Source organism: Fusarium solani (genome assembly GCF_023522795.1).
Source record: "Fusarium solani strain SB1 chromosome Unknown bctg00000004, whole genome shotgun sequence".
Lineage (NCBI taxonomy): Eukaryota > Fungi > Ascomycota > Sordariomycetes > Hypocreales > Nectriaceae > Fusarium > Fusarium solani.
The window spans coordinates 2,907,184-2,923,488 of NW_027072152.1; the positions used below are offsets into that span (position 1 = coordinate 2,907,184).

Below are 16,305 nucleotides of genomic sequence, written 5' to 3' on the forward strand. Positions count from 1 at the left end.
AGTGTCGATTGCATTGTGATTTCCGCCTTTGATTGCGTTAATATCGTGGCAGATGAGTCCATGCTTGGCTGATCTTTGATTAGACGCCAAGAGCGTTGAAATTGGGGACCTGGTCTTCTAGACCACCTCTGCTGTACACCCGCTGTATTGATCCTCCAGAATCCTTCTGCCGTCAGCTGCATGAAGGGCCTCCAGTCAGCAGCTTAAACGAATCTCCCGCCCTGTATGAAACATTGGCAAATAACCCGAGTTCAATGTACGGGCCAAATGAAGATCTCTCGGGCGAGGGATAATTACAGAATAGCAGATGGAGGTCCCATTTTACAAGCATTGCGTAAAACATTTCGGATCCCTGGAAGATCGTCCACGAGGCACTCGTACTTTATTTGCAGGGGTGTGTCTCGTCGTAGTAGCTTGACCCTTTCATGTCAATTCCCGCCCCTCCCTCCTTCCAATAATAAATCTACAGAGACTAGCAATGGAGTGTAATTGAATTGAGTAAACAAACAGAAACTTGAAAAGAGGTTGGGTTGATTTGGTTTATGGGTGGGTTGAACCCTTGTTCCAGAGTGACGTTCTATTAATACGGGGGGTGAAGCACGGGATGGGGTTGCACGCAAATTTAGATGGACAGCAAGACGGACTTGATGCTCGTCCATCCCGTCCCAAGAGACCGACTAGCAGACCGTAAGACATACAGCGCATTGCACCGCACCCCGTACCCACCAAGGGGGCCCGGGGAGGAGAACAAAGGGCCCAGGCATAGCACAGCCTCTCAGCCTTAAAATTAGCAATACGGGACGGGTACGCGTGCCCCGTGCTGTCCGTCCTGTATTCTCAGGTGCCGTCGGTAGGCCTTCCAGCAGGCTTACAGCAGGCTCAGCAGCTCCTCCACGTACCGCCTTGTGTCGACCCCGATGCCCTGAGCCAGCCTCCCAGCGCCATCGCCGCCGCCGGTAGAGGCGTCAGTGCGGAACCCGACATGGTCACTTGCCCGGCGGATCAGAAAGATCTCTTTGGCCACCTCCGGAGTGCGCGGCTCCTGCGAGTCCGAGCCATCGCTGCTATTGTTGTCTTGATGATCGGCAGCCTGGTCGGGGTCCGTCTCAACCACGTCGGCGCCGGCCTCGTGGATTGTCGAGAGGTTGGTGCTCGCCGAGGGATCTTCCTGGCGGTCCAGCAGGCGTGTCCAGACGATCCACCACCCGCGGCTCGACTTCTCAGTCCGCTCGAGGGCGGTGGCGCGGGCCCGGGTGGCAGCGTACAGGTTGAGGAGGTGGAGGTGCGTGTTAAGGGCGTCTGGGCGAGACCAGGGCTTGGGATCGATGTACGTATCGGGGATGTTGGGTATGGAGGAGTGCACCGTCAGGGAGTGAGGATCCCATATGAGGTCGTATATGCTGTTCCCTGCGTTCCCACCACCACCGCTGCCAGACCCGACGTCGGCTCCAGGCCGCTCCGGGCGGTATCTCGTCGAGGCGAGGAGGGGTTTGCGGAGGGGCGCAAGCTGGTAGTGCAGGGAGCGATAGAGGGCGTCCATGGCCAGGGAGTCCGTTCGAAGGTTGAACAGAAACGCGAACATGAAGGGTCGGTTGACGTAGACCACGACCCGCAGCTTCTTGGCCTTGTTGAGGTCGTGCGAGTCGTAACCAGGCACCATATTGCCCACAACCTGGGACTGCGTGAGAACGCTGGCTGGGTGTTCAAAGTCGCGTACAATAGTGGCCTCTGGTCGGCCCAGAGCCTCACTCTCCAGCTCCACGTTCACAGTCCGGAGAACGGTGCGCGAGTTGTGCTCGGCGGTGCCCGCATCATCTGAGCTGTGACTATCGGGATCGCTGTATTCATCGTCGATCTCCCCTTTGAGACCGATGAGATAATGGCCAGCCGCTTCATACGATGGTGTACGGCCAGCGAGATTTGGTCGAGAGGGTTTAGAAGCATCCTCCTGGGCGGGCTTTGACTCCTGTTGTGGTGAGCCTGTATCCGGGGGCTCCTTGGCAGAAGATTCCCCAGAAGTACCAGTACCAGTACCAGTACCACCACCACCACCACCACCGGGCAGAGACCAGTATGTGCCGTAGCCCAACTTCAGATAACTAACCATTTTATCTAGTTTGCCATCTTCGGTCTCCCGTGCTGGTGGTTGGTCCTTGCTTGCATCGCTAGCAGCCGTGGGCTCTGTCTCTGTCGCCGCCTTTGAGGATTCACCGGCCTCAGTTGATGCTGGCTGCGCAGAAGCGGCCTGCTGTGCAATAGCGCGGCTGGCCCTTCTCCTCTTTGCCCGCCGAACCGATGTTGGGCTCTCAATGACTCCATAGGTGTGGTCTCCCCAGGTGTACAGGTCCTCCATCCATTGTGTCACATCTCTCAGAGACTTTCTGGACAAGGCACCAGTACCCAGGAAGATGGCACCGTCCTCAGAGCTAGGCTCTTGGCCGGTTCCAAGCCACTGTTCAGGGTCGCCATTCGGCGCATCTGGGGGAGGCGAGTCGGGATTATAGTCGCCAAACTTGGAAACAACTAGATCGACGAGACCTTCAATTCTCCCGACTAGGCCCTCCAAGACTTCTCGTTCGCCGCTTCCACGGTCTTCCTCACCAACGCCAACCCCCAGTTCGCCCGAGGCGGCGACATTGATGCCACCAAAGATATCGCGGGCCGGGTTTCCATGCATGGCCACGTTCCATGTCGAGAGGAACAGGTCCCAATAGCGGCTGAGGACAGTTACAAACTTGGTTCGCTTGGTCCGCACAAACAGGGCGCTCAGGGACGAGTCATGATGCATGAGAAAAGTGCTGTGAGCTCGCAGTAGATCTCTCAGAAGCAAATTTGCAGGCTTCATCTCGCGGCTGGAGTATTCATATCGTTCTTCGGCAGGTTCGCTGTTCTTGGTGGCAAGTCGTGGGGGAAGAGGCAGCTTGGTCAGGTCGATGCTCTAGAGATATTGGTCAATAAATGCCCCCAAACAAGAGGTAAAGTAATTAAATCTTACGGCCAGAATCCACCACCCGGGCTCCAGCTCGTGGAGTATCACTCTTGATTTCTCGGTGTCGATAGCATCTACGGGCGCACCATTGGCAAAGCCGCGACTAAAGCTAGCCATGCCCTGGGCGAGGCCGATCTGTCGGAGACGCTCATTACGCTCCTCGGGGGAAATGTCCTTAGTAGGCTGACCGCGTGTGCGCCGACGCTTGTGGGAGGAGGTCTGGGTGGTGACAGAGGCGTAGTAGACGATCTGGTCGTCGATGGTCTCGTCCGTGTTGCCAAGCGAGGGGTTGAAGATGGCCAGAAAGCCCAACTGAGCGGGCACGATGGACCCTGGAGCCGCAGCCGCAGCCCCTGGACGCGCGGCCATTGTGACTATGTCTTGTCTCTCTTCGTGATGTCTTCGTTTTTTGACTCGGGCGTCCAACGTTGGGCTCCGCATCGGTTGGCGCTGGAGTATGGAACTAGGTAGCTGAGCTGGTCGCTCGCTGGCTCAGTGGATCGGCGATGACGGCGGGCCGCCTCTAAAAGAAGCTCTCCCAAGAACCCGCGACAACGCCCAAACGCGCGCGGGTATGAAATGCATAAAAAGGGTGAGATCAAAGAGAAGAGAAGAGTTTAAAAGGTCAAGAATGAGGGGAAGAGAATGCCTCAGCTACCTTAGCCAGAGCTGGCGGCGGGCAGGCGCAAAGTGCGGCTGCAGCGGGAGGTCTCGACCGCGCTCGCTCGAGTCGAGTTGGTTGTTAGGACGGAGGAAGGGGGTCCGACTCCGACTCCCGACTACGACCCAGGCTCGATGGACGAGCTCGCTACTCGTCCAATTGGAGTTATTGCGTCATGTGGGACAGACGCCGTAGCGATAGAGCAGCTTGCGTAGTTTTTGGACGAGGGATCGCGCTTACAAGATGCGATCGAGATGAGAATTGCCCGAGAGGACGGATCGCAAACCGTCTATGTTATCGGCCAAAGCCCAGCTAGCATCCTGGCATATCCCACCCTCCAGGTACTAAGCTGCGCTATCTACGTATTGATCAACAGCTTCTCCTACCCAGTTCTTCTAGAACTCACGCACGGGCTTTTTGGTGCTGCTTATCACTATGTCATGAATCGTTCGCTTCCCTATCAGCTAGAGATATGGTGGGTATAAACAAAATCTCAATCCAAGCAGTTATCCACGTCCAACACTCCATCAAGTACCCTATCATAGGTACGCATATTCGTACAAAGCGTGTCTCCTCTACTCACGTGTAAGATCTATAGGATCATGGCAAATCATCCTTGGTTCTAGACCCTCGCCCTCTCCTAATGAAAGCATGGTACTCCCTCATAACCTTGTCCCGGTTTTCTTTGAATGTCTCGCGAAGAGACTGAGACTGGTCAGACTCGAGGCTCTCGCTGCTAGACAACCCCCAGTTCTCCCACTTCCTCCACTCCCGCTTCTGACTACGCTCGTAGCTGGAGCACTCTGCCCAGAGAAAGTACAGCAGAAAGGTGACAACCGTCAGAGGGATCGTGATGGCCCAGTATAGTCCGAACTGCGGTGTGGATGGGACTCCGATGGCCCCCTTCTTGACTCCATCCCAGTCAAAGACGTCGGTCGAGAACAGCGCCGAGATGAAGCTACCAGGTAGGAAAAACATGGTGACAAAGGCCAGCGTCTTCATAGAAGCGGCATCGCGAAGAGTGGATATCGAGATGAGGGTGTTGGAAAGGCTGTAGTTCATAGACATTAGGCTCAATAGCTGAGGACCTTGTTAGCTTGCTTCTTCCTTGTTCATCTGCGAATCAACGTACCACTTCGTTCTGAATCTGCGCCCGCTTTAGGGTATACTCTCGATCCACAACCTGCATCTTCAACCGTTCTTGGAGGACTTGAATGTGGTTCTTCATAATCTTATCTCCCTCGGAAATGATTCTCTGGTCTGAGCTGACCATTCGTTGGGTAAATTCCATCAGGTTCTCCAATGTCTTGCTCTTCCTATCCGTGCTAGCCAATCGAGAGGAATAGTCGGTGATCTTGGCAGCCACATCTGCCAGCTCCCCAGTCGCCAGGTGTTTTCGTTTGGTCTTGAAGTCAGTGTATCCCGTCCTTCCTTCAACCGCCTGGATGTTGTTCTTTATCTCGCCTTGCGTAATCTCGATCTGGCCATGGAGCATGAGACTGCAGAGGAGGGCAGGGAACATGTCATGGCTGGCAATGGACAGTTGCCATTTGCTCTCGCTCTTGAGGAATTGCTTAATAGTCTCTCTCTTTTCGTTGGGCTAATAGAATGCCGTTCGTGACACTCTGGCGGACCAACGGCGGCCTGAAACGACTATGTGACCATATGGCGGCAATCTTGGGCAGATAACAAAAGGCGAATGCTTGCTCGTCTCTGTCCGGCTTTGCAACCCGAGGAAAGGCGCTGGCGCCGGCGAGGCAACTCGGGAAGTAGTCGTAAGCCAGCTCAAGGCCGAAACTTCCCAGCAGTAACTGTTTGACAGCACCTGGCAGGTCGACGCGGTGCTCATCCATGTTGAACTCAGGCCAAACGAGGCGCAGGACCAAGGTCTCTGTTCCCACTGAGGCGGAGGGCCGTGTCTCCAAGGCTAGCCACGTAGACACATTTTGAACAGGAACGGTGATATCGCAGGCATTGATGATGCCCGTGTCATCATTGCGCCAGAGCTCGGTCACCTCAAATTGGGTGACAATCTCGGATGACTGCTTTGGACGCTGCGGGTTGAACTCGGCGATCTTTTGGTATATTTCCTCCATAGGCGTGGAGCTATAAGCGTCTAGTCAAGCGGCGTGGCAGTTTTGGCGAAAGATTCTGGAGCTTGGGTTGAGTGAAGGTGATAGTGTCTGCTGTGCAAGAATTGGAAGACGACCACGGTCATAAGAGAGCCTGTTCAGCTGCTGAGGCTGTAACCGCGCGCTCGTGTGGCAGGGGGCAACCAATTGCCTGACGAGTGAGACATGGGGGAGCTTCAGCCCATGCAGTGTCAAGACCCTTGCTTGTCGACCGACATGGACGAATAGTCGTTCAATCTTTGCCGCGGCATCGAGGTTGGAGATAGATTGATCGACCGAGTGCTTCTTGTTATCGGCCTTTCATCCATCCAATCTCATCGGCATAGGCCCGTCCCGAGCCGAGCACTAACTGCCGCCTTGGCCATCGGATGAAATGAGAGTTGGTTGTACTCCGTAGCTGAATCTGTATCAGGCTCTGTCTGCACTGCCACGGACGGCGAAACACCAACAAATGCAAGGAAACCAGAGCAAGGACTGGACTTTCAACCCTTTCTCTGCCACCCTAACAGCACACATAGTGCTCAGCACCTGGTCAAGTGGTTGACTCCATCAATACGCTGAGAAACCAAACTTGTCTCTGACACCTAAAGCCCACCTTTGACCGGCACGCATAAAAGAAAGACCAACCTATAAATCACCGATAATACACCCAAGTTTTTGCCGCTCTAGGTTGAGGCTGTGGCATCTCACGCCCGGATTGAGACTGCCGCGCAAAGACGGCGAGTGTCGATGTGGCTTGGAGTTGAGCAAATCATCTCGATCAGCTCAAGCCCCAGGCCATATCCTTTAAGGCGAAGCAGCCGTTGGAACGACTACAGTTCACAAGGTTATTGCTCAGATCTTGCCAATGAGACTCGGAGACAATGATTGCAAGCAGTAAAAACGACTCGACGGCAGATCCATTCCTCTTGCTGTCCCCAGCCAAGACACATTTCCCAGCCACGAACCCAAAATAGACCCTGAAAATCGATAGCCCAGAACTTTCAGTGCCGCCGCTACTAAGAGCTTACTGTACGGAGCACCCCACTAGAGGTCCCCTCTTTCGGCGGTCGGTTTGCGACTTGACTTGCTGCCCGGGGACCTACACGCAACCGGTAACTAACAAGGTCTAGAACAGTCAGATGTGAACAGCAAGGAGGAAAACATCATCCTACCATCGTCTGCGCCTCTTCTGACGGATCGCGTCGTTTGCAATTGATTGGGAAAGATCCCCGTAAATATCCAACAATCCCCGGTGCCCCAATCGCCAGAGACCTACGTCATCCCCCTCGTTATCGTTGTCACTCTCTCGCATTCTCTCGGACTCGGGCTCTTCCACTTTAACGTCTTCAGATCCAACATCCAATCTCACCTCGTGTCCTGTAAGCTTTGTTCCCCGCGGCTGACAGGCCATCCACCTTTCCCTTCTCTCCTCCTACATCATCACCATCGCCATCGAACAATTCACGTCGTTTACAACTCCCACAGTGACCGCTTTCGCTTACATTCAAGCTAGGCCCTCCGGCCTCATTGCGCATCCCCCGCCAAACCGACGCTCGCCATGGAGTCCTTCTCTCTGCTCAAGCGCCGCACCACCGACCTTTTGCACAATGTCTCGCAGAACCTCCCTTCCATGCCCATGCCCTCTGTGCCCGCTGTAGGTGGTGCCCCGCGAAGGGACGCCATCAAGGGCACTTGGGAGCGCATCGAGGTTCCTCCCGTCCCCCGCTCTTCCCACTCTCTCGACATCATCCAAGGCTCCGCCTACATCTTTGGCGGCGAGCTCGAGCCCCGTGAGCCCGTCGACAACTGCATGCACGTCATCAACTTGCCCTGGAGCGGCGCCGGTGCCGATTACTACAAGATCAAGCCTGTCGCCGCGAAGCCCGATGAGCGGTCCCAACAGCCAGAGCCCGAAGCTCCCGCAACCACCGAAGCACCTACCCAGGCGCCCGTCCAGGCACCTGCTGAGGCAAAGAAGCCAGAGAAGGAACCAAAAGAATCTGACGACGATTCTGACGACGATTCTGAAGAAGACTCTGAAGAAGATTCTGAAGACGACTCGGAAGATGATTCTGATGACGAATCTACTGAGGCAGGAGCTGAAAAGCCCCTTGATGATGTTCCTCTCGCCTCGCCCGTTGAGAGCAAGGCCAAGGGCAAGCAGCCCGCCGGTCCCGAGCCTCTGGAGCTTGGCGATGTACCGGCCCCGCGAGTCGGCCATGCTACCGCCGTCATTGGATCCCGCATCTTCCTCTTTGGCGGCCGCGGTGGCCCTGACATGACGCCTCTCGACGAGGCTGGCCGTGTCTGGGTATTCGACACCCGCTCCAACAATTGGTCATATCTCGACCCAGCTCCCGCTGTCAAGGGCGGCAACATCATTCCCCATCCCGCTCCTCGAAGCTATCATACGGCCGCTGCTATCGACCGCCCCCGAGATTTCGCTTCCCCGCGACCTAAGCAGCCCGAGACATGGTCGGAGTGGGCTCTAGGCGACACCTCTAAGACTGGTATCCCTCAGGACCCCATTGTTGGCAATGTCGCTGAAGATGCCGTTGACGAGGAGTCCAACGGTTACGGTACATTCTTCGTTCACGCCGGCTGCCTCGCCAATGGCGAGCGCACCAACGACATCTGGGCTTTCAATGTCCACGATCGCACCTGGAGCGAGCTCCCCGCCGCCCCTGGCCCTGCCAGAGGTGGCACTGCCATCTGCATCAGCAAGAGCCGTCTCTTCCGCTTCGGTGGCTTCGATGGTGAGACGGAGCTTGGAGGACAGCTGGACTTCCTGCATCTCGAAGTCGAGACCTTTGATGACAAGGGCTCCAAGGGTGAGGTCTCCGTCCGCGCTCGGGGTGGCTGGCAGACCATCCTGCAGAGTGACCCCAACTCTGAAACCACAGAGATCCACGCCGAACCTTCTCAGGCATGGCCTGAGCCTCGCAGCGTCGCATCCTTCGAGGCCATCACCGTGGGTGGTGGTCGTGAGTACCTCGTCCTGACCATGGGTGAGCGCGAGCCCAGCTCCGAGGGTCATGCCGGCGCAGGCAAGTTCCTCGACGACGTCTGGATGTTCCAGGTTCCTCCTCTGGGCATGACAGCCGCCAGTGTTACAGCCGCCATGTGGCAGGCTGTTGGCCGCAAGACTGGTGAGGGCAAGTGGACTCCGGTCGACCTGGAACCCTATGACGACGACAACAGCGACGAGCTGCCCGAGTCGAGAGGATGGATCGCGAGTGCGCCCATGGGTGACCTCGAGGAGAACGGTATCCTCATCTGGGGTGGCGTGGGCGAGGACGGACAGCGACTCGGAGACGGCTGGATCTTGCGGGTGGGAGAATAGTCTGGAGAGAAAACTTGGATATACATATCTTTGGGCTTGGAGGTTTCCTTTTTGGCGCGACTTGAATATTTCGAAACGGGCAAACGTTCTCACACTGGTATGAGTGAAGAAGGCAAGAGTCAATGAAGCAGGAAAACCACACAGTTGATTATCTCACGTAGTCTCTTGATGAAATCCAAACGTTCTATACCATGGATTACATTCAAAGCAGTGTTATGTACAGTCGTTGCCTCCTCCCGCGCGGCTCTTTTTCCATCACCTGCCTCTGATATTCCATGCCCTTGAACTTAAAAAAAGATGAATTGATATTGCATTGTAGTTCTACAAGTCGGACCGCGTGGTCTCGGTTCCCCAGGGCTCCGCGAGCAGGTTCGTCTGGCCGGCGCTGTTCTCACATGTGCTTCGGCCGCTGAGGGGGCCGGGCTTGGGGACGCTGACGGTGGAGGGATCGGTAGCAGTGGCGCTGGCCTTGAGAGCCTTGAGGAGGTCGACGACGGACTCGGGGTGAGGTCCTCGTAGTAGTCGTCGTTGATCTGGATCATGGGGGCGTTGACGCAGGCGCCGAGGCACTCGACCTCGAGGATGGTGAAGAGGCCATCAGCAGTAGTCTCGCCCTGCTTGATGCCGAGGTGGTTCTTGATGGCCTTGACGATGACGTCGGAACCGCAGCCTCCGAGCTGGCAAGGGGTCTAGTAAAGAAATTGTCAGTTGATTCCGTGCTTCTCTATTGTCCGGGTCTTCAATGACGTCTATCCGCCTCGATCCGAGAAACCGTCCGATACGGCCACAGCCGAGCGGAGCAGCAATTGCCATTCCCAGATACGTGCCATTGAGTCCCCGGGTTGAGAAGTAAGAGAGCAAACGTACAGTAGTGCAGATCTGGACAAAGAACTTGCCCACGGGGGTTCGGTTGTACATGGTGTAAAAGGACGCAACCTCGTAGACTCGCATGGGGGGCATCTCGAGGAGGCGGGCGACCTCGTTCATGACGCTGATGCTGGTGAAGCCGTGCTGGCGCTGGCCGAGGTCGAGCAGGGGCATGACGGCGGCCTTCTTGTACTGCGGGGGGTATTTCTTGAGGATCTCGGCAATGACGGCCTGGTTCTTCTCGTTGAACTTGAAGGGGAGCTCGGGGTTGTTGTCCTTGGTGTTGCGATGCTGTGGCACACGGAAAAAGGCGTCAGACACAGGCTCCATTCACGGATCAAGACTCTGCACTTCGGTAGGTGCGTGCATGGCCGCAATTGGGAGCGCCAATTGACGACGGGGAGTGGTTGCTTACCACCATGAGGGAGTCGCTCGGTCGGCGGGCTGAGAGGGAGAAGGCGGCTCGGGTCTGGGGGCGGGCTGCCCGGCACGCCGGCCGGAGGGCGGATCGGAGGAGGGGAGAGATCTTGCTCGCCATTGTGACGGGGAGATTGAAGAACGGAGCGGCGTCGTCGGGGGGAGGAGGTCGGCTTCGAGAGCGATCGTGAGGTCGTCTGGGTCTTGTCAAAATGTCGCCGTCGTAGAACGAAGCAATCGAATTGGAGCTGCTTGTAAAATGGGCATCTGTGATTGGTGCACTCGGCTGAATGTCGGGTTTAGCCGGTGCTTAGCATTGGCCCGACGGTACGTACCGCTTCTGCTGTTGCACCCATCCATCTTGAGTTGACAATCTCATTGAGAAGAGCTCTATCCACTCTGTTTTTCATGTTCTACCAACTATTGAGAATTCTCACCATGTAGTGAACCGAATATTCCCAACCTACATTGGCTTCAATCCGTAGTCCAGCTGCATCTCTGCCAGTTCACCGCCCAAACAACTCGCAACACCGCCCGTTTCTAGAAGCGGCTCCGTCCAGCGGTCGTGTTGGTGTTGGCGAGTGTATGATCGACCTTGATATCGCTTTCTTGTCGCTCAAGCCCTCGCTTACCGGAACTTTATAGAGAGCATGTTATCGTGACATAGGGCGAGGGAGGTCATATGAGCTTGGGTAACGGGTGGTTCTCTCGTCTCCTTGCTAGCCGAAGATATCTCCTTCTGCCAACACATTTTCAATCCCGTCCTTTCACACCATCAAAGGATTGCACGCGTGGCACCGCATCTCGGTCCAGCTGCCCGCGCGCAATCTGTCAATGTCTCCCCGCAGGTGCTGATTACCACAGCTACACGTTACTGGGCAGGTCTTGTCATGTCGTGCTTGACCGTCCGGGCTCACCTCTTGTCCAGACTCGATGCGAGATGAGGGCATTGTGCGGCGGTCAGCACAGACATTGGGTCGCCTCCGGTTGAGGAGCCTTGTCATGATCAGCCCTGAACCACCACGGGCTCGGCTGTCACCTTGCCGTGCGTGCCTGGTCTCGGTGAGACGTCAGAGCGAATTTTCTGATATTCTCTCAATGACGATCTCACTCGCTCACTCGCAACTCGCTTCCTCACGTGCCGTGACTTAGACGACGGCGTACAGGGTCCATATAAGCTTAAAGGGTCGTCGCGTCGTCCCGTCAGCCCAACATCAAAGTCAAAGTACGTAACTTGGACGGGCCTGAACTCTCGGTGTCTGGGCAGCACCAGCACACACACAGAGAGTCCTTCGGCTACAGGCTTGTCTCGTCGCTCTGAGACAGGACATTGTATTGGGCGGCGATGTGGCACAGCGGCTCATGTCGTGGCCCCTCGAGGCTTCATAACACGGAGCCCGCTGGCCACCCGGTGGGCGAATATCCTGAAAGCGCCCTCTCCTCTCGAACGCGGTTCATGCTGGTTCGTCGCTCGTGAGCGACCTCTCATCTCTCAGTTTCCGTGATGCGGGGAGGGGTCCCAGGTTTGGCGTAGGGAGCCGGCGCTGTGATGGCTGAGACTAATTTTAGCCCGTTTCGAGCCCAGGTCGAGAAGAGACAAGCCTGGACAGGCTTATTTATTGTATAGAATTATAGGTACAATATCCCCCAGCCACGGCTGCAATTATTGGACTGATTGATCTGGCGGCGCTGCTCGCTTCCATTGCCAACAAGTGAAAAAGACGAGGGTCGAGAAAGGAGACTTCAGCCTCAAAGAAGACCAACCTAAGGCTCATCAATAACTGCCATCCCGTTCCTTCCCTCAATGGATCAATGAGTGCGCTCTTTCCTAACTGAGTATCTCAACCCCCCTCCTCTTCATCTGCCTCAACCTCCTATCTCTCTCTCTCTCTCTTCCTCCTCCTATCTCTCCTACTTCTTCTTCTTCTTCTTCTCCTCCAAGCTGCATTCTCTCCTCCTCGCGAGAAGCTCGCACCATGCCAATTAAGTCGCGCTTTTCCGTCACGGTTCCCAACTGTTCTATACAGCAATGGGTTTTCGGTTCTCCTTCCGGTCCTATCTCCAGCAACAAGGCTTGGATCGACCCCGATCGCCCTGAGACGCACTATCTGACCTACTCCGATGCCCGTCTGCTCGCCAAGCGCATTGCTGTTGGCCTAATAGACAATGGGCTCAAGCCAGGTGACCGCGTGCTTCTCATCGCGGGCAATAGCATCTTCTTCCCAACCATCGTGTTTGGAATATGGATGGCCGGTGGCGTCTTTACAGGGGCAGGTCCGAGTTCGGTCACCCGAGAGTTGGCCTTTCAGCTCAAGGATAGCCAAGCCTCCTTCATGATTGCTGCCGAGGAAGTTCTGGATGTTTCATTGGATGCCGCGACTCAAGCAGGCATGAAGAGTGATCAAGTCTTCATGTTTGACTCGACATGGCCAGACTCGCCAGTTCTCGAAGCTGAGCCTCGCAAGGGCAGTCGTCACTGGACTGAACTCATATCATCCAAGGCAAAGGGTGAAGAGTTTGCATGGTCAGAGCCAAACGATTCCAAGAATGTCACTTGCACTCTCAACTATAGCTCAGGGACGGTAAGGTTTGCTTCGATGGCCTCCTGACGTATACTGACAACTCGCAGACTGGAATGCCTAAAGGCGTTGAAATATCACACTACAATCACGTTGCCAATGGCCTCGGAGTCGTTAGCTTTCAGAAGCTCAACCAAGAGTACGAGGTTCGCACCCGCCGTGCTGCCGCTCTCTGCTTTCTGCCGATGTATCATGCCTTTAGTCAAGGCTACTTCATCACTTGCTTCCCCTACGAGCGGATACCCGTCTATGTCATGCCCTCGTTCGATTTCCCCAAGATGCTTGCTCACATTCAGACCCTGCGCATCACCAAGCTCCTCGCCGTCCCGCCCATTCTCATTCTCATGTCCAAACATCCGCTGGCCCGGCGCGCTGACCTTAGCAGCATCGACATGATTGCCTCTGGAGCGGCGCCGCTAGCAAAGGATACACAACGTGAGATCAACAGCATGATGCCTCAAGGCGTCTCAGTGGTGCGGCAAGGCTGGGGCATGACGGAAGCGACCTGCACAGCACTGTCATGGGACCCCAACAAGCCCTCCAGCTCTGCGGTTGGTGAACTCATGCCTGACTGCCAGGCAAGGTTAACCGACATCGAGACGGGGGCCGAGATCACGACTGCGAACACTTCGGGTGAGCTCTGGATCACGGGTCCCACGGTGATGCGCGGGTACTGGCGCAATTCTACTGCAACACAGGAGGCCTTCGTCTTGGACTCGGATGGAACTCGATGGCTTCGCACAGGAGACGTTGCTTACGTGGAGGAGTATGCACAGGGAACTCTCTTTCACATCGTCGATCGGGTGAAGGAGTTGATCAAGGTCAAGGGATTCCAAGTCGCTCCAGCCGAACTCGAGTCTATCCTCCTAGAACGAGAGGATGTCGCTGACGCTGCTGTCATCGGAACCGTCATCGACGGCAAGGAACTGCCGCGCGCTTACATCGTTAAGACGCCCAGTGGCAAGGATACGACGGAACAGGCCATCGCCGACTGGCTGGCCACGCGTGTAGCCAAACACAAACGGCTCAGGGGCGGCGTGGTGTTTGTCGATGCCATACCCAAGATTCCTGTAAGCCCCCCTCTCTTGATACACGACCGGTCCCAACTGACACATGTCAACCCCAGTCTGGCAAGATTCTCCGCAAGGCGCTCCGCGAACGGGCTCAGCGTGAGGTTAACGACGGCCGAGAGGCGCGCGCCAAGCTGTAGGTCGGCGGCGGCGATATGCGTGCATGCTAATCCGTTGTGTTTTCTCGCAGGGCGTGACCCTCGGCACGTCTGCGGGTCCTCTATAGTATTACAGCAAGGCGGTGATGATGTTGACTGGAGGCGAAGCCGAACCTATCAGGGGAGAGTTCTAACGTACTAATATGAAGGCTCCGTGGGTTTCAGGTACTGAGGGAATGTTCTCGGCGGTCATATAAACGGATCCGGAATGACTTGGTTCATGTCTTGCTTTTCACTTGGGGGCTCTATATCCATAGTCTATATATCACTATTCTTGGCCCCAAGTCTCCATCTCAAAGATCGCCGATGACGGCTTTGATCTCCTCCTCCAGCGTCGTCGGGATCACCATGACCCTCGCCTTGTCAGCCCTCCCTCCGTGGATACGGTACTCAGCCGGGAGCTCAACACCTCCCTTGACCCCCAATATCTCGTGGGCCACAGCAACAGCACACCTTGCTGCTACCGGCATCCCGTGGCCCGTGTATCCAGCGCTTATCCATAGTCCGCTATCTTCGCCGCCGAGGGCTGCGGGCACCTGACCGACCCAGGGGTACCCGTCCCGTGAGTAACCCATGATGCCCGTCCACTCATACGTGGCGTCCAGAGTAGCCTCCTCGGTCTTTCCAGGCGCCTTGAGCTTGACTGCTTCATGCAGAGCAGCCCGTAGCCTCTTGCCGATGACAGGATCGACGGAATCATCTCGCGACACACCAACCTCCCTCTCCGGCACACCCAGTCTCTCACCACCGAGTATGAGCTCACCCGAAGGCCGTTGAATGAGATAGTCATCACCACCAGTGGGTGTTTCCCACACGTGAGTGTGCGGCAGAGGCGAGCTGTCTCCAGGCGGAGTCAGGGCGCAGACCTGTCCACGGACAGGAACGAGCAGACCCGTGAGCTTGGGGAGGAGGTGAGAGGTATAGGCGTTTGTGGCCAGGACGACCGACTTGGCTGTGATCTGTCCGCGAGGTGTGTGCAGAGCCCATGAACCTCCCACACGCTGCAGGTGTTGGACTGGCGTCTTTGTCTGGAGGTTGAATACACTCGAGTCGTTCTCGCTGAGAAGGTTCTCAAAAACCCAGGCCACGAGCTTGTACGGCCACAACTTGGCAGCATTAGGCTGATATACAGCAGCATACGCCTGAGGAACTCGCAGCTTCTGCAGCTCCTCTTTATCGGTGACGATCTTGGCATGGTCGGCCAGATCAGGGAACTCCCGCCTCAAACGGTCGAGGTGCTTGGACACGAGGTCGAGCACCGACTTTGAGGGGAGAACGTGAACGCCCCCAGTGGTTTCCCAGTCGCAGGGGATCTTATTCTCGGTGACGAGATCGCGGAGGAAGTTGTAAGTTCCCAGCTCGAAGCGGGAGACTGGTGGTTTGGCAGCGTAGATGAATGGTTGGCAGTGACCACCGTTCTGTCCAAGTTGTCAGCATATTTTAACCCAATTGAGATACCTAACAAAGGATAAAAGTATCATGCTTCAATGAGAATCAAACATCCACTCACCCGTCCTGTAGCTCCCCAGCACGCCTCCCTCGCCTCAAGAAGCACCACCTTCTTCCCACCCTTGACCAGCTCCCTCGCCGCAAACGCACCCGTGATGCCGCTGCCGACGACAACCACGTCAGCCGTGGCGGGGAGGTCTTCCGTGGTCCGATGGCCCAGCAACTTGTCTGATGGCTGCTGATGCCAGTATGACTTTGTGCTCTCGACACTGGGCAGGTCTGCCTGTCCTTGAAGCGGCGTGGGGACTGTCATGGCTGACCAAGTGGTAGTTTCGTGCAGTTGGCCTGTTGTGTGTGTGCTCGTTCTCTTTTGTAACCTCGGCTGTCGTGGTCCTTCAATGAGATACCTCGTCGTAGTTGAATGAGTACAAGTGTATCGTCATGTATCGCTCCTACAGACCCCGCCTTATACAGTACCCGACTTACATAACGTGCATGGGGCGAGTCTTGGGCTTTATCAGACAAGATAGGCATGCAAGATAAACAGAACAACAAGCTACAGCTTTAACAGTCAATCACTTCAGAAAATGCACTTGTTCTTTGAACTGGTCATATCATATTCATGCCATTTCGTCGTCAGAATCATCACCAACTATCA

The 16,305-nt window shown here is 55.8% G+C and overlaps 6 protein-coding genes across 6 annotated transcripts; 2 read left to right on the forward strand and 4 right to left on the reverse strand.

The window, feature by feature from the left end:
• Positions 1 to 868: 868 nt before the first annotated feature.
• Positions 869 to 3,358, reverse strand: MRS44_007966 (uncharacterized protein; the record flags this gene model as incomplete). Its single annotated transcript, XM_046278489.2, has 2 exons — positions 869 to 2,938; positions 2,996 to 3,358. The coding sequence occupies 2 exons, from the start codon at positions 3,356 to 3,358 to the stop codon at positions 869 to 871; spliced, it is 2,433 nt and encodes an 810-aa protein (XP_046134016.2).
• An 892-nt stretch (positions 3,359 to 4,250) lies between these two features.
• On the reverse strand, positions 4,251 to 5,746 carry MRS44_007967 (uncharacterized protein; the record flags this gene model as incomplete). Its single annotated transcript, XM_065620719.1, has 3 exons — positions 4,251 to 4,730; positions 4,783 to 5,238; positions 5,285 to 5,746. 3 exons carry the CDS (start codon positions 5,744 to 5,746, stop codon positions 4,251 to 4,253), a joined length of 1,398 nt encoding a protein of 465 aa, XP_065476791.1.
• Positions 5,747 to 7,322: 1,576 nt separating this feature from the next.
• On the forward strand, positions 7,323 to 9,107 carry MRS44_007968 (uncharacterized protein; the record flags this gene model as incomplete). Its single annotated transcript, XM_046275937.2, has 1 exon — positions 7,323 to 9,107. One exon carries the CDS (start codon positions 7,323 to 7,325, stop codon positions 9,105 to 9,107), a length of 1,785 nt encoding a protein of 594 aa, XP_046134014.2.
• Positions 9,108 to 9,428: 321 nt separating this feature from the next.
• MRS44_007969 (uncharacterized protein) lies at positions 9,429 to 11,341 on the reverse strand (the record flags this gene model as incomplete). The annotated part of the gene is made up of 7 exons (XM_065620720.1): positions 9,429 to 9,492; positions 9,546 to 9,784; positions 9,975 to 10,265; positions 10,390 to 10,677; positions 10,727 to 10,790; positions 11,024 to 11,130; positions 11,309 to 11,341. The coding sequence occupies 7 exons, from the start codon at positions 11,339 to 11,341 to the stop codon at positions 9,429 to 9,431; spliced, it is 1,086 nt and encodes a 361-aa protein (XP_065476792.1).
• Positions 11,342 to 12,367: 1,026 nt separating this feature from the next.
• MRS44_007970 (uncharacterized protein) lies at positions 12,368 to 14,180 on the forward strand (the record flags this gene model as incomplete). The annotated part of the gene is made up of 3 exons (XM_046275935.2): positions 12,368 to 12,973; positions 13,021 to 14,040; positions 14,097 to 14,180. The coding sequence occupies 3 exons, from the start codon at positions 12,368 to 12,370 to the stop codon at positions 14,178 to 14,180; spliced, it is 1,710 nt and encodes a 569-aa protein (XP_046134012.2).
• Positions 14,181 to 14,491: 311 nt separating this feature from the next.
• On the reverse strand, positions 14,492 to 15,960 carry MRS44_007971 (uncharacterized protein; the record flags this gene model as incomplete). Its single annotated transcript, XM_046272093.2, has 2 exons — positions 14,492 to 15,616; positions 15,709 to 15,960. The coding sequence occupies 2 exons, from the start codon at positions 15,958 to 15,960 to the stop codon at positions 14,492 to 14,494; spliced, it is 1,377 nt and encodes a 458-aa protein (XP_046134011.2).
• Between the last annotated feature and the right edge of the window lie 345 nt (positions 15,961 to 16,305).